Source organism: Cryptococcus depauperatus, chromosome 2 (genome assembly GCF_001720195.1).
Source record: "Cryptococcus depauperatus CBS 7841 chromosome 2, complete sequence".
Taxonomy (NCBI): Eukaryota; Fungi; Basidiomycota; class Tremellomycetes; order Tremellales; family Cryptococcaceae; genus Cryptococcus; species Cryptococcus depauperatus.
Genome location: NC_089469.1, coordinates 437,574 through 459,550, shown reverse-complemented (window position 1 = coordinate 459,550; position 21,977 = coordinate 437,574). Strand labels below are relative to the sequence as shown.

At 44.8% G+C, this 21,977-nt stretch overlaps 8 protein-coding genes across 8 annotated transcripts; 1 reads left to right on the top strand and 7 right to left on the bottom strand.

Annotated features, from left to right (window-relative positions):
• Nucleotides 1–826: 826 nt before the first annotated feature.
• On the bottom strand, nt 827–3,524 carry L203_101413 (uncharacterized protein; the record flags this gene model as incomplete). Its single annotated transcript, XM_066210855.1, has 4 exons — nt 827–1,492; nt 1,544–1,891; nt 1,941–2,874; nt 2,926–3,524. The coding sequence occupies 4 exons, from the start codon at nt 3,522–3,524 to the stop codon at nt 827–829; spliced, it is 2,547 nt and encodes an 848-aa protein (XP_066066952.1).
• Nucleotides 3,525–4,323: 799 nt separating this feature from the next.
• L203_101412 (uncharacterized protein) lies at nt 4,324–6,367 on the bottom strand (the record flags this gene model as incomplete). Its single annotated transcript, XM_066210854.1, has 5 exons — nt 4,324–4,435; nt 4,480–5,546; nt 5,592–5,914; nt 5,963–6,170; nt 6,317–6,367. 5 exons carry the CDS (start codon nt 6,365–6,367, stop codon nt 4,324–4,326), a joined length of 1,761 nt encoding a protein of 586 aa, XP_066066951.1.
• A 460-nt stretch (nt 6,368–6,827) lies between these two features.
• On the bottom strand, nt 6,828–8,984 carry L203_101411 (uncharacterized protein; the record flags this gene model as incomplete). The annotated part of the gene is made up of 6 exons (XM_066210853.1): nt 6,828–6,952; nt 7,045–7,225; nt 7,310–7,459; nt 7,506–7,833; nt 7,877–8,584; nt 8,644–8,984. The coding sequence occupies 6 exons, from the start codon at nt 8,982–8,984 to the stop codon at nt 6,828–6,830; spliced, it is 1,833 nt and encodes a 610-aa protein (XP_066066950.1).
• Nucleotides 8,985–9,282: 298 nt separating this feature from the next.
• L203_101410 (uncharacterized protein) lies at nt 9,283–10,382 on the bottom strand (the record flags this gene model as incomplete). Its single annotated transcript, XM_066210852.1, has 5 exons — nt 9,283–9,522; nt 9,587–9,821; nt 9,874–9,953; nt 10,005–10,133; nt 10,194–10,382. The coding sequence occupies 5 exons, from the start codon at nt 10,380–10,382 to the stop codon at nt 9,283–9,285; spliced, it is 873 nt and encodes a 290-aa protein (XP_066066949.1).
• Nucleotides 10,383–11,803: 1,421 nt separating this feature from the next.
• On the top strand, nt 11,804–15,381 carry L203_101409 (uncharacterized protein; the record flags this gene model as incomplete). The annotated part of the gene is made up of 8 exons (XM_066210851.1): nt 11,804–11,934; nt 11,983–12,306; nt 12,354–13,497; nt 13,544–14,881; nt 14,932–15,066; nt 15,115–15,179; nt 15,259–15,304; nt 15,376–15,381. The coding sequence occupies 8 exons, from the start codon at nt 11,804–11,806 to the stop codon at nt 15,379–15,381; spliced, it is 3,189 nt and encodes a 1,062-aa protein (XP_066066948.1).
• Nucleotides 15,382–16,119: 738 nt separating this feature from the next.
• L203_101408 (uncharacterized protein) lies at nt 16,120–16,615 on the bottom strand (the record flags this gene model as incomplete). The annotated part of the gene is made up of 5 exons (XM_066210850.1): nt 16,120–16,139; nt 16,200–16,285; nt 16,331–16,353; nt 16,413–16,504; nt 16,582–16,615. The coding sequence occupies 5 exons, from the start codon at nt 16,613–16,615 to the stop codon at nt 16,120–16,122; spliced, it is 255 nt and encodes an 84-aa protein (XP_066066947.1).
• Nucleotides 16,616–16,762: 147 nt separating this feature from the next.
• L203_101407 (uncharacterized protein) lies at nt 16,763–18,538 on the bottom strand (the record flags this gene model as incomplete). Its single annotated transcript, XM_066210849.1, has 1 exon — nt 16,763–18,538. One exon carries the CDS (start codon nt 18,536–18,538, stop codon nt 16,763–16,765), a length of 1,776 nt encoding a protein of 591 aa, XP_066066946.1.
• An 842-nt stretch (nt 18,539–19,380) lies between these two features.
• L203_101406 (uncharacterized protein) lies at nt 19,381–21,251 on the bottom strand (the record flags this gene model as incomplete). Its single annotated transcript, XM_066210848.1, has 9 exons — nt 19,381–19,652; nt 19,703–19,809; nt 19,868–19,976; nt 20,024–20,243; nt 20,296–20,605; nt 20,657–20,755; nt 20,824–20,931; nt 20,991–21,168; nt 21,233–21,251. The coding sequence occupies 9 exons, from the start codon at nt 21,249–21,251 to the stop codon at nt 19,381–19,383; spliced, it is 1,422 nt and encodes a 473-aa protein (XP_066066945.1).
• Between the last annotated feature and the right edge of the window lie 726 nt (nt 21,252–21,977).

Sequence of the window (21,977 nt, the reverse complement as noted above, 5' to 3'; positions counted from 1 at the left end):
CAGCAAACAAGCACAAACCATACTGACATCATGCCTCAAGAACTTTCCAGTTATCCCAACCCAGCTACTTGGTCTCAACGCAATTTCAAACTTTCGCAAGACAACGATACTACCGCTGACAATACACCCAAGGCAAACCCATGTAAATCCTAGACGAACCCGCTCACTTGTAACCTAACGACTCCAAGACTTGAGCGTATGACCACCCTCGCCCGCCGCTATTGCCGTATTCAAGTGCTCTCTCGCATACCTGCTTGCCTCACTGCTCACCGTTATTCCAGCGCTCTTCTTGTTTCTTTCCACCTCAACTGTTACCGACAGCGATGAACGAGTGACCCGGCAGCCTGTAGAACTCGTACATTTGGCAGCAACCTGCCAGGAAAGTGTTGTAGGAGGTTGGTCTTGTATATTCTGTGGGTGGCTTTATACAACCTCGTTGTATTGAGTGGTACTCTTGTACGGGTCTACGTCTGATGTGTCCTATCAGTCCTCCTAATTGTATACTTTAAAATCGGTAGTATCATAACCTTGAAATGATGCCAGGGAATATAACCAATAACTATCAATGCAACTCTGATTGCATTATGTGACCTTTTGGTTCAGAGCGTGGATTTTGACTATTGCTATTTTTCATAACAGGTAGTCAGCAATACTGGACGCAGAATGGTCAGCGTCTCGCAAGGTCGATTTTTTCAGAGCCACATCTTGTCCTGGCACATGTGTTTGCAAGGGATACTGCATAGAAGAAGTTTTTTTTACGGTGTCGACATACATACAGATTGTGCGGTCAAATCTTGGCATCCCGACAGTCAAGATATCATACAGATCACACAGTTTCCCAAGGTTTCGCTCTCCGTCTCTCTTTCAGCGTGCCGATCATATCGCCCAGTCGTTCAATCCCATCTTGTCCCTTTTCGGCTTGGACGCGCTTCCACATATCCAGCAGTACAGCATCCATCGTCTCTCTTCTCGCTTTCCATTTCCCTGTTCCTGACCCTAGCGACGACTTGGATGTAGATATGGATCGTCTTGGTGCCATGCTCGCCAGTTCTGCAGGCGACTTGGAAAGGTCGACCGACTCACCAAAGAATTGAGAGAGTTTACTTGCACGGCGACGGCGGGCAGCATGCGACTGAGGATCGGTCGTCATGGGAAGTGGGGACCCTTGTTGACTCACAAATTCTTCAGGGGTCAAGTTTAAAAAGTCATATTGATTTTCTCTGCAAACAGAGCTTTGGGAGGTTAGAGAAAAGGATCTTGTGCGTCTCGATGAATTGTGGGGGTTGGATCGGCTGCGATTTTCATTGTCATGGCCAGGCCTGAGACCCTCCATGGCTTGAGCCACTTTGATCTGATCATGGTCTACAAGATAAAGCAAGTCTTCGAGGGATGATGAACTGTAAATTGAAAGATGATCATCATCAGGTGTAAACAGGTTGTTGCGTGAGGTTATGGCAGAAACGTAATGCAACGGGGGTTTCTTTCCAAGTACCTGCCTGGTGTTAATAGGGATTGGCCGATTCAGAATGAAACAGTGACGAACCTGCTCTAGCTTTGCAGCTCTTTTCCTGACCATCATTCTTTCCTCCTTGGTCAATCGTTTGCCTGGACCCATGTCCATGAAACTCGCCGCACTGTCAAAGGCCAAATCCATATTGCCTCCCAAGCCACTTTCATCGACTTGCTCTTTCTTCCTTCTGTTGAACGGCTTGATTTTAGGCCATTTCCCTGTCGTAGTTCCTTCAGGTTTTATAAATGAATCGCGTTCCGGACAACATGAAGCTGAAGAAACTGCAGGGTTTGAGGCATGCCGTGAAAACAACTTGTCACTGGAGGCCCTGCGGTTTATCAACAACTCGGGTGGAACGGGAACGCCCAGTAATCGATGGAGCTGTAAAAATTCAGTTCAGTAATTATCACATTTGACATCATTAGCTTACCTTGGCCAGCTGTTGCCTTTTTATTCTCTTTGCATTTTCATCTTCCTTGCTAGTATCGGGCCAATTACCATCAGAAGTGGTTGTGTTTGCACTGGTCGACTCAAGACTGGCCACTTCATCGGCTAGTTCATCTCTATTCACGCTGATGTGTTCTGTAAAGATCTTGGAAACAGTCTCTGTAACCCGCATCTGACGAGACACATAAACTTTGAGATCATCGCCTTCAGGCTTTATCGAAAGATTCAACGCTGCAAGTGCTCTTTGAGCAAGTTTCTTGCCTTTCGTGGAAGTATCGCCCATGTCAAGACCAACATTCTCATCGGCAACACTGGCTCTCTCAACAAGACAGTCTTCTCGTTCCCACACTGGGACATCGTGTTTTCTCCATTTCAACCCATGGTCAGGCCATGCGTTGTCGACTTTGGTATCATAAACCCTCACTGCGCTAAGTGGATTCACTACATGTTGCGAAATTTGGCTTTCTGGCAAAGAAGTTCCCAAAAGGTACTCCAACTTGCGTGCGCGCCGGAGTAACATTGTTCTTTCCGCGGATGTCAAGTTTGAAGTTTCTGAAGAATCATGTACAGGTGGTGTTGAAAAACTAGTCCTGGACGGAGGATCCTGAGTAGCCAAACGAGAGGGCACGGGAAAAGGCGGCAGCGAGTTGGTCAACAACGGACGTCTCTCCCCGTTGAGAGTGTTGATGCTTTCACTCAAAGATGGATGAATACTCGGTAAAGAGTCTATCGATGCTGAGCGGCGATACACATGTTGAGGTGAGGACAGGTTTAGTGCTTTTTCCGTTGGCAAGATAAGCATTTCTGCATTGGCGACTGTGTTACTACGCAACGATGCCATTTTGCCAGCTCGGGATATGGGAGAACTATTTGCAGAGGGATGGGCTCGATTCTTCCTAGGCGGCGGTACTGGTCCCCTTGTTTTGACATCAGTAGACTGCTATCTTGCCAAAAGGTGATAAACGTACATTCGTCGTTCAAACGTTCCGTACAAGCTTGCCTTATCCATCTCCATCGTCGCCCTAGCATATTCTGCGCCCTCGCCCAACATTTGATCAACTTTGCTCTTCCTTCCCAACCCTCTTTCTCTTCTCATGCGAAGCGATTCATCTCCATTTTCCATACGAAGGGCGTCTTGAGAATAAGACCTGCCTGCAGATTGCCTTGGACTATTCTCAGCCCTACCATGGTTTAAAACATGGCCCTGCTGCTGTGTTTGCTTAACAGCAGGTGAAGCCTCTTGCCAAATCTTTTGCTCTCTGTCATGAGCTTGATCATCTTGTCGCTCTGAAACACCCGCAGAGGAACCTAATTCACCAACATCCGTACCAACACTCGGCGATACAACCATCTCCATCGCATCGTCCTTCTCACTCACTCCACTGGCTCGCAAATCTGTAGGCCCATATAAATCCGCTACGGGAGGTAAGTCTGATGAGACTGTCGGAATGTCACGAGACCATCTCCAAAGAGCCTCGTCTGGCGGAGGCGATTCTTCAATGTTTAGAGCTGTCCGAGAAAAACTCTCTCCTCTACCCACTCCCTTGCCACTCGTTGACTCCTCCATCGGCGTATACCTTGGCGTTGAAAATCCTACTCAGCCAATGTTCGTTTTGCCTCCAAGCTCTTTCCAGTCAATGGTTGAGCCTTTTGTTGTTTCTACTTCCAAACTAGTCCAGAATACACTCTGCGGTTAACGCGTCAAGATAAAAACGTGTTCGTCAAGGTCGTCAAAAGTCGTCAGAGCCGTTTTCCAACTATATCTTTCAATTTCTATGCTCTAATATGTTAAAAACCCAAAGGTCCGGTGGCGATAACCCTTAAACACTGTTACCTACGCCTCAGGTCAGTGATGGGTAAGTCTTTTTTGAAAAACAATTAATTGTGTGATGGAAATACAATATATACATTAGAATTGTGTATTTTCAACAAAATTCCATCAACCACCGCCTCTCAGTTACCTTTAAAAAAAAACGCCGAGACTAACTGTTACATTTATTGTTCATAAAATTGCTTTTTGTTTAATTCTTACAATACATATTCCATTTTTTCATTCTCTATACAACAGCTGCCATGGCTGTTCACCATTTTCGAGTTTAGAAAATTTTATTTAAAAAGAAACGATGGTTTTTGAGAGTTTATAAAAGATAAATTTTCAACGGAGATAAAGAGATCTCCGCATATGTATACATACAAGAGATGGCTATATGGCGAATAGTGTCTATTATAGAGGGCAGATAGTGAAACTGCCGTCTGATCCCATTATTCAATTGTAGAGATAGTCTTGTACACAGCTTGTTATAGAGGCGCAACGCATATCAGGTCCAAGAGGTTTGGGTCCAATTGGCAGCACCAAAACAAGGATACTAGGATAGCAGTTTTTCAGAGACATCTTTCGTAACGCTCACTTCCTTCTTTTTCCGTGGCTTTTGTCGTCCTTCTCGCTTGGCGACTTGTCTTGCTAGCCTCAGTCCACACCTACGATCATTAGCGATGCCCAAAAAGTAGCCACTGGGACGTACGCATTGCAGAGATCCTTGACTCCGCTTTCACTCTTTCTCCATTCAGGTGATTGGGTGGTACCGCACATGATGCAACGCTCGATATCGCCTGGCGGCTTGACGAGTGGCCGTGTCGATGGCTTCCCTCCGTTTTTCGCAGCGCAGCCTTCATTGCCACTACCCGTCTCGGAGGTGGGCTTGGTAGGAGCGACGGGCGGTGGATGCAAGGTCGGCTGAGGGGTAGAGGTGGGAGTCAAACCAGAGGAGAGGGATGAGCTGTACTCGGAATAGTAGTAGCCACCGGCAGACACCGGCGTAGGGTAGGCGGCCGCTCCTTGACTAGAGTGTGATGCTATATCCTGGCTCTGTGGTATTGCTGATGGGGTAGGAAGGTGTGCAGACATGGGCATGCCTACGTTGGGCATGCTAAACCCTGTTTCCCAAGGATTGACGGAGGGGTAAGAATTGCTGTCTTGCCAGACAGGAGCAGACTGTGTTTGTGGCCAGTCAAAAGAATTTTGCAGGTTTGATGGGTGTTGCAGAGAGGGTGGATGGACTGAGGGTTGAGTTGATAGATGGAGCGGGGGTGTTGCCAATGGCTCATCCTGGACGGCAGGAGGTAGAGATTGCTGTACATCCTCACCCCAAGTCCTTTTGCTAAACTCTTCCTGGGACTTTGGCAGCTCGTACGCTTTTATCGTCTGAAAGCAAGCAAAGATCAGCTTGCCGTAGGAAATAAAGACGCTTGCCACTGTTCTGTGCAGCCCTTCAGTCGTCACAAGATGATGGGCCCCATACCGCGTCGTGCAACTCGTCCGTAATTCTCCAGGCCCGGCCGTCAATTGCGATGGATCCATATCGACATGTTTCATCATATCGCAATACTCGGTTGCGTTGTACAGTCCATCGTGAGTTGCAAGCGACCCAGGTGGTCGAGGCGGAGGCCAGGAGAATATCAGTTGCGTAGAGGCAAGCGGAAGATGGTCAGGAGGGAGCAGGTGGAGCTGAAAGACTCGGACAGGCGGACGATGGGTGAGAGGCGCAACAGGTATAAAATTAGAGATATTTCGATGGAGCGCTTCAATTTGCTAGACAGTAGACCGTCAGCACATGCGCAAGCACAAGACACTCACTTCATCACCCATATACCAAGTGCCACACCAATTCGACCACTCTTCATTGGCTCTCTTGGGATCATTGTTGGCCACCGGATCCTTGTCTCTAATTGAATGAAAGAAAGCGAGAAGTAGCCCGTCGGCCGCCCAATTCAGCACCAAATCCTCGACGATATACTCGTCGTCTTCCACATACTGCTCCGCATCAAAAGGAAACTCGTTCTCCTCTGGCGGACATCCCATCAAGGTGCGTATCCTGGACAGCCTTGCGTATCTCACCCTTGTGACGCTACCCTGCAAGTCGTCTGCATTTATCGCATTCAGCAAATCTCGCCTTGCCTCTAACCATCCCATCAGCCTATGACATACCACCGTAAAGACAAACATACGCTCTCTTTCGTAAGGATGTATGAATTGCAACACTCCTTTTCCCACCACCGAGCCTCTCTGCTTGGACAGATGGGCGTCAAGAATAGGGTCGAAATGGACAAAATCGAGTTCCAACCCAGGCTCTGGCTGGCCAGTCTCGCCAGTCTCACTCGCCTTTCCGTACCGAGGCCGTAAAAGTGCCCAATAGCATCTGACCGCACCGACTCGCTATTTTGTGTAAAAACGATCGCACCAGAGAGTCAGCCATATCCCTAGTCAAAATGGAGCGATAACCTTCATAAAGCAGAAGAAAAAGCAGACTCAAAGGGTAGTCGAACGAGCACCGGGCATATACGGGGATACCAAAGACTTACTGGAACACCGGGAAGGCCAATAGAGCCAGAGCAGAACGAGGCAGCCGACATGAACTGGACGGTGGCTTGCTGAATCAATAAACAAATAAATAAACAAGAGAAAAGTGTAAATAATAATATAATGGAATGATAAGATAAACAAGAGATACCGCTCGATCACACTCCACCTCAAAGATGATCGAAAATAGCTGATAACCCGATCGTTTCTTCTTTTCCCTGTATCCCGGATTTTTGGGTTTGTATGTAGATTGACTGGAAAGCTGGCTTTATGAATATGGAGAGGGAAATTTGGGTGCATGCATATAGAAAGACATGGCCGGGTTTGTTATGTAGAAAATGGCCCCAAATACATCCAAAAATGAGCTATAGAGAGATTTTGGGCCAACCATTGAATAGATGACAGCATTGTCTGATTACGTAAGATATGTTATCTCTAGACGCCAGAAGTATAGGCAGGCCATAGACGATGGATTGGAGAAGAGTGTTTAAAACGATGATGGAGCATAGTGGGTTATCTTGAAGATGGATCGTTGATCTTCTCTTGCAGTATGTTGTCTACCAGCTCGACGAGATCCATCTTGCCTCGGATGTTTTCCACTCCTTCCACTTTTACGTACTCTGGACCTTCATTCCCGGCTTTTACGGTGACGTTTAGCTTCTGGAAAGTACCTTCTTTTGTGATTCTTGGGATGGAGAGTGTCAAAGAGCTTGGGTTAAGTGTAACAGACACTGGAACCGCCTTCTGCGGGCCTGCGAGGTTTTAGCAAACGCAGCATTGAGAATGAGCTTACCCAAAATGTCCTCTAGATCTGTATTTGCATCCTCCTCGGAGGCATTATATGGCTGGATGACTTGCGGTTTAAAAACGCTAGCAAACATTTGGTTGAGAACCACTTGTCTTCGCAAGGCCTGTTTCTGTTAGCCACACCCGGTAAGACCACAACTAACCTCGATGGCTTTGAAAAGGCTATTCTTTCCAAAACCTAGGCCTACACGTCCAATGACAAATCCTAGTGGCCCAGGAAGAGCCATCGACCAGTGCTGCTCTAGGCTTCCCTGTCTTGACGGGTGGACAAACGGGGCAGTATAGGGGAAAGCTTGCTGTTGGAGAGGGAGGAAAGCTGGTTGTGGATACTGTCGGTACTATCGCCTAGTCAGTGTGGAAGCCGACAGAGTATGATGTACATACTAGTAAACTTTCAACACGTATCCCGTTCAGCTCATCCCGTTCCACGTTGTTGAGCCAGTCGCGGGAGGCAACGATCCCTCCAATACCGCTGTCGTCTTTACACTCAATCACCCATTCCGTGCTTAACCATTTTTCCTCCATGTTAATGTCTTCATCTTTGGATTTATCGAAGGACGAATCGACACAGGGGACAGTTTCAACAGGCTTGCGAGCTGGCCTTATCCGCCAGATGGGATTGAAGGTTGGAGTAATTGAGGCTGTAGATGGCGGCAGGAGTTTGAAGGTAGGGTAAACAGTCTTGTCATCTGCCAGATATATCCTTTGTTGACTGATACAGTCAGAATCTGTCTGTATTGAGAATCATGACACACCTCGACCCTTTCCTGAGTTCTTCCAACGTATCGACCAGCTTTTCTAATTCTTCAAACCAGTCTACGCCTTCACATCCTTTTGCAACATCGTCTAGCTCTTTCAGATCTCTCAATTCCGCCTCGAGCTTCCTCACTTCTTGCTCTTTTTCCCAAAGATCGTCGCCTCGCTTGGCTTCTAGAGACTGCGGTGAAGGTGGAGAGTTGTACAGCGCCAAGTAAGAGTTGATGCGGTCGGAGAGAACTGCGCAAATGTAGCTGGATTGGCCTGTTCCTCCAGAGGGTGTGACATGTGAGGCCACAAGTTTGAGTAGTTTTACTTTTGCTCTCTCATCCGAATGAATTGTACCCGCTGTCGGCGGGACAGCGCTGATTAGAGGCGTTGCAATCATAAAAGGCGTCTCTGTTGGTGTCATCCCAACCATTGGAGTCCCCATACGGCTTTCGTCTTCTTCTCCTCCAAGATCAACACCCAAGTCGACATCGACTACGCACCTTTCTCCTGCAATTGCAAGGCTAGATTGTTGTAGTCCGAATTGCGAGTCTTCGACAAATGTTTGAAGGCCAGAGGCTACAGACAGATGCTGCAAAAGTGTATGAGGGGGAATAGAGAGACGTGCAGAAGGAAAAGGGGGATTAGGGTTGTTGAGTGGTAAAGACAAGGAGTGCAGGATAGAAGCTGTAGGGAGAAGGGTGGATTGATGCGTTATACTGTTTTTCATATATTAGTATGCAGATCAAGTGGCGCAGATGCCAATTTGATGACTTACATCTCTTTCAATGGCTGAGAAAGCCTTCCACTCTCGCTGCCACTGACAACCCTTTTCCAAACACGGACGGCTTCTCTCAGCTCTTTAATAACTTCTACCTCTGGAATGTAATCCTCCTTTTCTTTACCCTTTTCACTTTTGAACCGTCTCGCAGATAGCTGCGGGGTCAGCGGCGCATAGGGATGCAAATAGGGTAAAGATAAATTCTGAGATTGTCTGATATCGAGAAGGTGGTGTAAATGTGAAAGAATAGTCGGAAGTGCAGTTGGCAAAGTCGCTAATTCTGTAGTTAACGGTGCAAAGACAGTAACACTGGTCTCGTTGTTATTTGCCAGAGCCATTGAAGGCGTAGATTTGGTTTTATTTTTTTTGCAATGATATGTTGAAAGATAAGATAAAGAAAATGACTCGAGAGATAAAGTGAAAACAAGTTGCGAAATGATAAGAGTTCATCAGGCACGACATGGATGATTGTCTAATATCCAAATAACAAGGACATTTGAGCCGTAATATGGGTATAGAGAAAGTGGCAGAACAAAAAGTCACTGAAAGCCCCAAGGATGTCTGGATATCACGGAAAGATGCCAGCATTGTATTATGCTGAATATTTATGCCAAATGCGATACTGCTTGTCACAGTTCACTCTAAATTCGTCCAGACCTTCACTACCTCCCCTTCCTCCTCTAGCAATTCTATCAGCCGTATCGCACTCTCAACCGTCTCTTCCTTCAAGCCCTCTTCGCCTTCCTCTGCCTCTTCATCTAGAACTTTTATTGGATCGTTGGGAACGTATATGAGATCTGATGATTGTAGAGTATAGGAGGAATTAGAGGACAAAATTTGGGTCAAAGATGAGAGAGCCATTGGTGTTGTAATCACCTTTGGCAACGCAGCTAGTCAGCATGCGACACAAATGACAAAGATGCACAAACCAATGACATACCTCGAATTCAACTCCTCCTTCATCCCTTTCTCCCTCAATAACGTCTTCGGCTCCATTTTCCACCGCAATCTCAAATAAATGATCAAATCCGGCATCACCTTGTTTAGTTGGTAAGAGTGTTATGGAACCCTTCTTTTCAAACAGAAAAGCTACAGGAGATACTCTAGCTCCATTCTTTGAAAGAATTTCCTTGACACGTTTGACTAGCTTGGCGGGATTCTGAGCAACACATTCGCTTTTGTGTCGGATGAGCTATGACCGATGTCAAAGAAGGTTGCTCAGCCTACATCATCAGGGCAATCTTTCCTCCAGAAGTCACGGCCTCGTATACAACCGTTTGACCCGTCCCATCTGCTACTGCCTTTGCCTATTGTCCCAATGTGATTAGACCTTGTATTCCACGAGTACTGTGACGTACTCGCGCCATGGCATTTTCTATCCCCTGCTTGGTTAGTCCTTGTTCTTTTGCTCTTTGCAGTGCCGTTGCTAGACGTGAGTTGAATGCTGGATCAGAAGATGCTGGAGGTCTCATTGCCGTGATAATATCCTGATAACATACAAATCCTTTCAGCTAACGAACAATCAAACAACGTTTGAAGACACATACTTTACTTAATTTTGAAAACAAGGCGCTTTTCTGCTGGTCAACAGCGCCCTTTCTATGTCTAATCTTGGACCATCGATTATGACCAGACCATGCTGGCACCGTAGCGGAAAAGCATCTGCAGAGGGTTGCAGGTTTCAAATTTTCAGATGCGAGGCGAAAATGATGAATAGTTGATTGAAAAAAAGTCATGCTGTCATCTTGAGGATTGTGAAAGAAGAACAATTGAAATCTCATGATTAATGACATAACGGAATCAAAATTTCGAATGGTTTATTAATTTAATCTCATTTTCAAATAAATTCTTGACAATATCTACCATTCCACCATGAACACATAACGAACATTGTATACGCATACTCAGGAATCCTTATTAGAATCATCTTCTGCTTCAAAAGCCATTCATAAAACCTTTATCGAGGAGATACTGTTGTAAATGAGAATATTACTGACTACTCCAAGGTCAAGTGGAATCAACATATACACATTGCTGTTTTGGTATCGCCGAGGCGAGCGCATTCGCGGTGGATTTTGGAAGCTACATCAAACTAATGACAGAGCAAATGGGCTTTGAGCATCGGTAATAGAATGAATGGCTGGACTGAAGGTGACTGCTTTTGAAGATATTGTCAGAGACCTAGAGCTCCAAAAACATACTTTCTTCTAATATGACTTTGAAGTGGCTGATAGATTAAGCACTGTCAATTTCTGATTATCCTTGGAATACTTAAGGCCAGTCTTAGGTGGAAGGTGCTCTCAAACCAAGTGAGAATGATTCAATCTAAATGTCAATAAAACATCAAGGCAGAGTTGAGAGAGGAGATTGAAAAGAGAAAATCTAAAAGATGCTTAGGCTGAGCATACACCTATTGCCTTGACCAAATGTGTCACTAATACACTACTTCAACCTCAAAGTAGACTAACTGACTACCCATTCACAAAGAGAACCTAGACCTTCTTTAGATACCTCTCAATTTGAAAAGAGTAGGATTGTATGGGTCTTTTCAATATCCTGTCATTACCATTTGATATCTTTAGATGCTAGCTCAATGCCATACCTAAAAAAGTGAGTCCACAAAGGGTATGTCAATTTACTGTCTCCAGCCATCTGTACCAGCCATTTTATTACTCTATTGGCAGTATTCTCAAATCCTCTCTAGTCTCATTTCATCTGCGACCTTTTCTTCTACTACTGAATGCGTCCGATAGAGAAAAAAGAAGTCTGATGAAATAGAAACAAAAAGCAATATCTTGATTAACATCACAATATTAATCTCGTTAATTAAGCTTAATATACATTATTAATGTGCCACACGGGATGGAATGATTTCATGTCCGGTGTTTGTTCCAAATAAAGAACTCAACTGAAAAAGCATTTTGTCTTTACATAAAAGATTTACATGGCTCCCATAGACCCACCAAAAGAAGTTCAGATTGTTGTTCTCTGCCAGCGCCACCGTCGTCGTCGCCACCGTCACCGCCATCATCACGCCCAAGTCGCTGGCTGTACGTGCCACCGACTGAGCAGCGAACACGCGACCGTTGCTTTTCACGCAAGTACAGGTTGGAAGTACTAGCAATAGTCCAAGAGCAAAAGCTCTGGTTGGCTAGCGATGTTTTGGCGGCTCAATCTCGCTGCCACGTCGACGCTCGACAGCTTGTTGACGCGGGAAGTGCCGCCAACGTTAGAGGAGCTCATGGACGAGCCCGATATACTGACAGAGTGTAAGGCGCAGAATAACAAGTATGCTGCATGGTGATGTCTGAACGAGGTCACTGATATACTCCTTAGACTTATCTCATTTCTTTCGCGGGAAGATTCAGCCAAATCTCTGTTGCAGTGGGTCGTGGCGGGTCTAGATGAACTGAATCAAGCAGCTGCAGCTGCAGACACGGAAATTATATCTCTTGCCATTTCATCACCAGATCTTTATCCCTCGTACAGAGTGTCTGCGCCGTTAATAATTCCTGGAACTGGGCCAAACAGTCCACCAGCATTGTTACCTGCAACGCTTGTTGAAGAACAAGGTGCTACAGAAAGTAACGGAGATTTGGACGTTTCAGCGCTGGGACTAGGCTTGAAGAAGGATGTGGATGAGGAGCTGCACCGGTCAAAGTGGGTCACTGCTGAGAAAAAAAATTCGAGTATTGATGACACCACAGATACCCGGCGACTGCCACGGAAGTCCTTACTTGCAATGAAATATGGTTGATTGCAGATACCATCATTCGCAATGCTGATACACTTTTGACCCCATTTTGGGATGCTGTTCTTCCCTCTATGGAACCCATGACCCCCACAACGGAGGGGCCGTCATCATTGGCGAGCTCTACTGTGTTGTCTCAACAAGAAGCGAGCGAGCGGGAGCGTGCACGAAATGAATTTTGGTCGGAAAAGGATGAAGAGCGTGATCGAAAGATAGAGATAATACGTGCACTGTGGATGAGGGTCAATAGCTCTTTGCTAATGAAGAGGGGTCCAGAAATGTTTCGGTTCATTCGGTCCTTGCCTAATATTGTCGAAAGAATTGTCTCTCACATATCCTCCCCAGCAATACAGTCTCTGCTTATTGCTATAATATCTAGCGAGGAGGGCGGCTTGGTTGGCGTTATCGACTGGCTTGCCTCTGAAGGCCTGATTCCTCAGTTACTCAACCTTCTCTCACCTCAGTATTCTCCAGCGATACATACCATCGTTTCTGATCTTATTAAGCAAATTATATCGCTTTGTGCCCCCTCACCGTTCAACCCTCATGGCGGCAATGCCGAACAACAAGCCGGCAGTGGTCAGGGCGGAAGAGATAATAGACTTATTAGAGACCTTGTCAGCAAAAATAGTGTCGAGGTAATGATCGGATTCATGTTGGATGAAGTTGAATTGACGGATGAGGATTGGAAAGGGCTTAATGGCGACGATTATATAAAATCGCCAGCCGATCCATTTATTGTCCATTCGTTACCATCGATTGCATCAGCAACTTCCTCACTTATCAGTGTATGTGTTATTCTGGTTGAAATCATTCGCCGAAACAACTCGGACTTTTCAGAACCCCATCTCTTTCATACGTTGCGTAATCGCTTAATATCGGTTCGAATGCACGAAGATCAGGACAGTCGAGAAAAAGAGCTGGAGAATAATGACAAGGAAACAGAACAAGAGAAAGAAGAAAAGGAAAGGAGGCATATGGAAGAGGCGTTGGTAGATATGAGCTCGCGGATGGGCATTGTGCATTTGGGACACCTGCTGAGTCTCATCAGCGAAAAGTTCGAGAGGTTACACCATTTCATGTTACATCCACGTTCTCAGGTATATGATCTTCTCTCTATTTTGAAATCTACTAACTTGTGACCAGAACCGGGTTGCTTCAATAGGTAACCCAAAACCATTCACTCTGGAACGGTTTCATATTCTAGAACTCTACGCCGAACTTCTCCACTCATCCAACATGTCCATTCTAAATCGACTTCCTGGCACCGGTCCCACATATACAGGAGATGGGATTCTGTCCGGTGGCTTAGAAGGTCTTGAAGCCCTAGGTGAAGCTATAGAAGACAACGACAATGAGATCAACGACGAAAACTCTCTTAGACAAGACGGTGTAACACGGGCCAAAGAATTACCGGTCAGCGAATCTAGAGGAGGTAGTCTTACTGGTAGTGATGACGTGGAAAGTGAAGACGAGGATGTGCTTGAGGCTATCAATGATGATACTACCCCTTTATCATCGCCAGGCGCATCCAGTTTTTTGGAAACCCCAATTAGCGTCATAACAGAGCCAAAAGTGTTGCCACCACCACAGGAGGTAGTTGAGAGATTAAGAAATGTAATGGAGATCGATCCGAAACCAGCCGCATCTTCCGCTACATCAGGTATATCGTCATCTTCACATCTGGCTGTGGCTACTTCCACGGTAGCTCCGTCAGATACTTTTGAATTGTCAGAATCTGAACGGTCTATCTCAGAACCCATGGAAAACGACACTCCCGAAGCACCTCATATCGCCAAACCACTCCCACCGTCTACTTTTTCTGATCCTACCATTGCTCCTGGCGTCACTCTTAAACAGCAATATATTGCTCAACATGTTCTCCCTTCGCTTGTCAGTTTTTTCTTCGAATATTCTGAAAACAATTTTATGCACCATGTGGTGTTTGACATACTCCAACAAATTTTAAATGGTAAACTTGGCCCTGGGGTGAACAGGGAGTTAGTGACTCAAACTTTCAATAAAGGTCGCTTGGTGGAAAAGATTTTGGACGCTCAACGATTGAACGATCATATGGTGACGCAGTTAAAACAACCAAGATTACCACATATGGGCCACATCATGTTAATCGCTGAAGAAATCGTCAAGTTTTTCTCACGATGTCCCCTCGATCTCTATGAAACCATCAAGGAATCATTCATTGAATCTGAATGGGAGGCTTTTGTTAATGTCTCTCTAAGAGAGGCAAGAGACAAGGATGAGAGGCCCCTTGGAGGAGGCAAGCCTATACCACTCTCACCAATGAGGGCAATGCAAGATAGTCAGAGTGATGATGACGATAATGACGAGGGGACAATAGACTTTGGCGAGCCTTTGACAAGAACAGCGGCTAACCACGGCCTCGCATCGAGAGGAGAATTTGATGCTTATGCGGACCACGCTGAGAATGGTGATGGAGAGGACGACGAAGAGGCAATGGATCGAGTCAGTCAAGCTATTGTTATTTGAGAGAATACGAGCTAACAATAATGCAGTATTGGAAAAGTTCAGGTATTGGACTTGGCGGAAGACGAATGATAGATTCTTCTGATGAAGACGACGACGATGCGGATTGGCTACAGCCACGAGCTAACAGCTGGAGTAGTACAGGTGATGAGGACGACTTTGGGGTAAGCCCATTAGTAATTTATATAGATCTATTCTGAGAGATTTTGCAGGCATGGGAAACCGGAGAGACACAGCCTGCAAACAACGCTGGTTTCGACGACGACGCATGGGCATAGTACAAGAGCTGCCATTGACTATGACGAAGCAAAAGGGTGCGAAAGAATATAATGAACGATTGGAGGCTATAACGATAGTCTGGAGGCGGCTATAATAGACTTTGAAAACTGGACGCATATAAGGGTCAGTCAGTAAGAATATCATCTCTTGTTCAATCACCTAGCATGTCACATCTTTAATCTGATCTCATGAAGGTTTGAACACATGTTGTCTCGACAATTTCACCTACAAAAAGACACATTCGGTCTATGACACCGGGATACCTCGCTCATTGAAAGGCAGAAGTGTTCAAGTATAGCTCAACTTTGCTCTCAATAAGACACGGACACATGTTGACCAGCATATATAACTTACAAATTGAACAACTCAATAATCATCGCATGCTTAGATATTGATGTATACGTTTGTTTAATGAGCCTTGTCTGTTGATGTGATAGCACGGACTAGGCGAAGATGGAAACTCAAGGACTAGCTGATGAAGACTATTTAAACCTTGAACAAGACTGATTACTAGAATTCCCAAACATGGCAACTTTAATAGGGAACCATTTGGTTTTGTGACTTGGCACCATTGAAGTGAATGGAGAATTCATATAAAGTACATCTCTTTATAACTTTACAAATCACTGATATTATCTGCTTCTCTTCACATCTTCCTCAAAGAGTATGAGATGAACGAGTTGGGATTACACATACACAATAGCATTTTGATTCACAAATCTGAGTTCTAATGCTATTTGCATAGACGAGTACAAGTACAATGGTTTCTCTTGCGCATGTTGTAGGTTTGAAACTGACCAGAAGCTTGATTTTGGATATTATGTATGAGAGAATGAGTATTGTTAAAGGTAAGGTGAGTCGGTTGTCATAGTACGTTTCTTTTTCAGTCGCATTTGCCGTTAAGGGGTTTACACAATTTATAAGATATGCTTTGAGCGTTAAAGGCAAGCAGTCAAGCCTGGCTCATTATCGAAATATCAGCATGACTGTCTGTTCACTGTTCAGAGATATCACATACTAGCGGTATAACATTTAATAGCTATTCTTTGCCTTTCAAGGTGACAGAGGGGAGGAAAAGCCATGCGCAGGTGTTTAGGAGGTATACTTGATAATTTGTCGAAATTCGAATACATATTAGGTCTTGCTCACCCAGAACTCTTTTGATATTGGGCCTTTACTTATCGTTATATAGATGTTATATTGTCACTTATTATCCTTTCATCTCACCAACATTAGCGCAGCAGCTTTCCGTTAAAATAAGAGTATCATTGTTTCTCTGGATGTTTATTAACCTTGTAGTCACGTCAAGCGTTTCGTTTGGTTCTAGAATGTCCAAGATATTTACAAAAATGTCGTGACGGTGTCAGTTATCACAAAAACAGCCAAAATCATAAACCTACTACCTATGCCAACACCAAAAAAATTATTCGCCATATCTTCAATTTTTCATTGATTACAATCCCTTCCAAAACCTTAGATAGCTAGTCCAACATTATCGTTTTCAATCTCCAACCCAAGGCCCAAGCCAAACTCAATTTCGGTCCTTTCCTTTAGAGGATGCCCACCAAATGCAATCTCTTTTCATGTTTGCTCAAGCCTAGTGCCTATCTTCCCTTGTATTGTGAGTGGAGTCACACTCATAATACTAGCAGTGCTAAGCTCCTCATCACTGAATCCGCTTTCACTGCAAGAGTCGCGGTAACTTTTACTCAATCTCTTACTCTCGTTTCTTTTGATGTCAAGCTGAGAGTCAGAAATGGGTAGGGGAATGGCTGAAAATTGTGGAGTGGGAGCCAGCCCAACTTGTAGTGCTTCACTCGAAGGTACGAAGATATCATAGGGAGGAGAGCTGTAGATAACGCGATTATCTGAAGAACGGACCATGCAGTGACGAGGTTGAGGAGCAGATTGAACTTCCTGAGATTCTACTTGATCGTATCTGGAGTTTGACAAGCGTAGTGATGAAGAAGCTCGGTTTTTGGATTGAAATTCTCGACGAGGGAAAATGGAGAGAGGTGCAGTGAAATGGGCAAAACGAGAGTCTAAAGGCTCAATGTCGGGTCCATACTCTCCTCCAATGTCAAAACTCTCTTCACTCGGGGTATAGAGAGTATCAGAGGCCATACTGCTTTCTGAGAGAGAGGCTATCATGGAGCCCAATGCTTCTTCAACATCCGGAAAGGAAACAATGGAAGACATAGATGCAGAAGTTGATATGGGCTCAGTCGAGGTTTCAGAGGCTAGAGATTGAAGAGAGGGATAAAACTGAAATGGAGGAGGAGGAAGAGGCGCTGATGGCGGTTGTTTGTGAGGGTAAGGTGGTTCTTCTTCAGCACCTTTGAATTTATCTGGTTCCTCGATACATTCTTTGGTATTCGTTCGGCTATTTCTACCGTCTTTTGATATGGTTGAAGACTGCGAAAAGTTAACCAGGGGCTGGAAAGGAGCAAAATCTAAGTTCAGGTCAATCGTTGGCACACACTCTCTTTCCCATTGAGGGGCTGCTCTTAGCTCGATCTGCTCTGCACTATCATTCAATGAGACCTCTTCTGTAACTTCGTTGATTTTTGCTAATTCTTCTAGAGAACATCTTGCCTTTGATCGAACTGGGAATCCCTCATTTCTATCCTGAGGCGTCGCAGGAATGAGGTTTAGCATTGGCACATCCGTTTCTCTTTCACCCTTTTCAGCATTCACTTGTAACTTACTCTGTTTGAAAACAGGCGATCTTTCAGGAAAAGCTCGTGGAGATTCCATCTCATGAAGCCTGTTGACAGATTCATAAGGAGATAACGGGGTGATAGTAGTCACACTTGAAGAAGAATAGGAAGCGAGAGGAGTCGCGTCGCCGCTGGAGATTGGAAACGATAGAGCAGACAGCTGAGATGAACAGACAAGCACAGCTCCTCCATAAGACCTTTCCGTCGAGTGAGGATGATTGTTGGCACGCACCCAAGTGCCAAACGAAGAAGTACTCGGGGAAGTTGGCCTGGATGACTTTCTAGTAGGAGCGAGTATATGAGTGAATCCACTCCTAGGGCTATACTGAGAGCCCACTGAGCCTTGCAGCGAGGACTCTCGAGAGACGGCATTCGCTGTCGCAGTTACAAGCGGAGCAAGAGGCTGGGCTCGACGCGTCATGATCTCATTTCGAGAGAAGGTTCTATCTCTGGAAGAGTGCTGGCTCGGCCCAGACACCAAATCTAGAGAATGTGTAGTGTCGACATATAAGCCACTATTACTAGCTTGACCCCCTGTGTCCTTCTTCAATATAGATTTTGGAGGCTGAAGAGGCTCGCGTGAATGGTAGCTTGGTGTCGGAACAGCTGTCTTTTTGCGCCAAAGCATCTTTTCCATCTATACAACGTGAGAGAGGGAATGTTCCTACAGCAGGATTCCCAGATACACGCTTCTATAAATCAAACGTGATAGGTGTGTGTGTGTGTAAGTGCACCAAGCACGTCAGTTCGTCAAGAAACGCGCAGAGAAATAAAAAATGAGGTGTGTCGCGTCTAAAAGCTATTAGCTGATGATACCATTAAGTTACTCAACATACAATCAAGGATACCAGCCTTCACTGCCTTAAAAAGGTCAACGGGCTGTGAAAAATAAAACACTGAAGAAGAAAGAAAGAATAGAAAGAAAAGATTAAGAAGAGAAATTAAAATAAATTAAAATCAAAAGTCAAAAGTTCCATCCTTTGAAATTGTAAACATTAGAGTCAAGTTCGGATGTTCTGAACCCTGAGACACGTAACCGTGCCTAAGTGACGCGTCAAACTGAAAATATAAACTTTATAGGTGGTGTATTACTTTTTCACTTTTCAAAATTGTAATAGATGGTAACGAGTTCCTAATGATAAATTTCTAACAGATTATATAATTCATTAGCCAGACGCATTAGCATATTCTAATCAGACCCTAATGGACGATTAAGAAACAATTCCTTATTGTCTGGTTATTTCTATATAGAAATGGTATAATTAGACTATATACGGTAAATGTATGGAGTCAAAGTTAGGGATACTTTATTATTGCGTTGCTTCTTGGTGTATGTCTTTGACAAGCAACGCATTATGGTCAACTCCATCTCTCTGTCTCGTCTACAGATAGGACAACTTACCTATGACCTTGTTCAAGCATCGGGATCCCTTCAGATACTTGGCCAAGTACGACCGATGCGTTCCGTTGACATTGAGTTTACAGCCTGCTAATCAGATCCAAATCTCCTAGAGCCCACTGTCTCATCAAAACCCCAGCAATAGCTGTGTCTGGCGGTATCTTGGTGAATTCATTTTTTCTCCCCTCATCACCAACTACATCCCCGCTTTTTCTTTCAGCTGGTGCGAGAGCAGCGGCAATGCTTTGGTTGGATCGATCATCAAGTTTTTGAAGGTCGAGACGGGTATAGGTACTCGCTTCAGAGGAAGACATGATAGTCTTGATGGTAGAACGAGAGAACCATTGTGCGTCTACAACTCGTCAGCTGCGCTTCTGCTAGAAACTAGCCTGATTGATGAACCTTCAAGCTCGTTGTCGAGGTCAAGTCTGATTTTCTGTCCATCTTTTGCTCTACCAAAACAGCCGACCATAAGGTTGGCAGGAAATGGCCATGGCTGACTGGAAGAGCTTAGAGTTCTTTTAATCAGCAATAGAGCTCCCAAGAATTATTCTGGAAAGTTCGTACTATCTCACGGGGCCGACTTCTATGCCTGCTTCCTCAAGTACTTCTCTCCTAACAGCATCTTCAAATGATTCACCTGGTTCGATGAAACCTGCCAAACAAGAGTACATTCCTAATAATTATGAGATTTGGATTTCGCAGCAGCTTCAAACGGCTTACCTTTTGGCCAAGCTTTGTTTCTGCCAAGTAGCATCTTGTCCCCGGTAGAATCAAGAATACCCATAATAATGACAGGATCAGTCCTAGGATAGGCAAAGTTATGTAACCCTCTAAGGGAGAAACAAGGCTTTTTGCCCTCTACGGAGTGAAGTGCAGTAGTACAGTTGCGTTTCCAACCAGCCCACAGAGAGTATGTAGGAGAGCCACAAGCAGGGCAAAACTAAGAGGGCTGATGAGCAATCCTCAGGAGCCCAAGGTTTCACAAGTGTCACCTTGTTTCGTCCATTCCAGTCTATTAAAGCTCTCGCCTGAGAAAAGAGACCGGCATCCCATGCCTCCATTGCTCCCCCGCTGAGCCTTGCATTGCCCCACTGGCCTCCCAAGGCATCTTCTTTGAATTCATTCCCAGTAGCATCTACAGCAAAGTATGCCGCTCCTTGTGGGTTGAGATGATCGACAGCTGGGGAAGCGTTGGTAATTGAATTTTCCCTATCGTCTATTCCCAAGAAGACAAGTGCAGGAAGAGACGGTAGGCGAGTGGATTCATTGGCTTTGATTGCTTCAAGAGATGAGCCAGCGGGCCTTGTTGTTCACATAAGATACCTCAAACAAGTGTATTACAAACGAGCTTACGCTGAACCGAAACCTTCACCAATGAGTTGGTCAACATGGGTCCTGTCCAGGTAGAGAGGCTTCGAAGTATCTTCCTGGTGTACCAAAGGTTCAAAGTCTCTTTATACAGGCATCAGATCGTCTAAATGACTTTTGACTTCAACTCCAACTGATTTCCTATTACTCACTTGAAAACGATAAATCTAGTTGATTGGTGCTTCAGATGAGCATTGACTTTTTCGGGGCAGTGCCTCTGAAAAGCTACCCGGTTGAGAGGCGGCTGTCCGGCGTAAAAGCTGAAAAAAATATTGCTATCAACCTTCGCGATCAACGGTCTACAACCAAGTTTGCTGACTTGACAATGTTATCGCCCATATAAATCCGATTATTCGATAAAGTTGTTCCGCTGTTGAAACGTTTGATCCACTTTGAGGTTTGACACCGTCCAGAAGCAGTTAAAATGCCCTGGTATCCTCGAGATATTGATATATATATGTTACGATTGACGTACGTATAAGTTGACTTTTGGAGTGCTAACGGCTATCAGTTTCATTTCTGCCTCTCCCATGCCCACTGCGTTGTTTGTATAGGACCTACAGTTAGGCCCTGTAAGCATACAGAGCGTCCCTTTGCGCTCTATAGAATTCACTCAAAAGATATATATATAAAATGAAATGATGGAGAAGAAAAAGAAAATCTAGTAATGTATTAGATTCGGTATTATCGGTATATTTTGCCAGTACCTGGTGGAGGTGAAGGCGGAGGCAGAACTAGGTGTACTTGTATGATGGAGAACTGTTTTTGAACATTGCTTTCTTTTGGTATTTATTCTCTCATTTTTTTCTGCATTACTCGTCGTCATCCACAATCTCTCAAGCCAACAAACTATGTACAAGGCATCACGGCAAGACTGTTTACGACTTGGTACCAAGTATACATATTCTTGCTTGCCACAACAGCTTCTCTTCGCTCAGATGTTGTCTAAATATTCCTCAAGTAATAGTAGATCATACTGTTGTGGCATGGCTCATTATCCCTTACAACAGAGAACTGATAAGCTCCCTTGGTCAAAGCTTTTTTTGGCATACACCTCAGATTCGACTCTGCCAGGGACTTTGTAATGCTTTGTCTATTGTCGGGCTGTTTGACCTCAAGCACAAGAGAAGGGACTTGAGGCTGTACTTGTTCCCTGAGCCATTAGAAGTTAGTCCTCAACATCCATGGTTAGTAACGTATGGGCACAATTGTGTGCTTAAGCTGCTGAGTGGGCGACTTGACGATATCTCTAGCCTTCAAGCTTAATAGAGTTTCTATCGGTAAACATGGCCTGATTCTAGTCCTA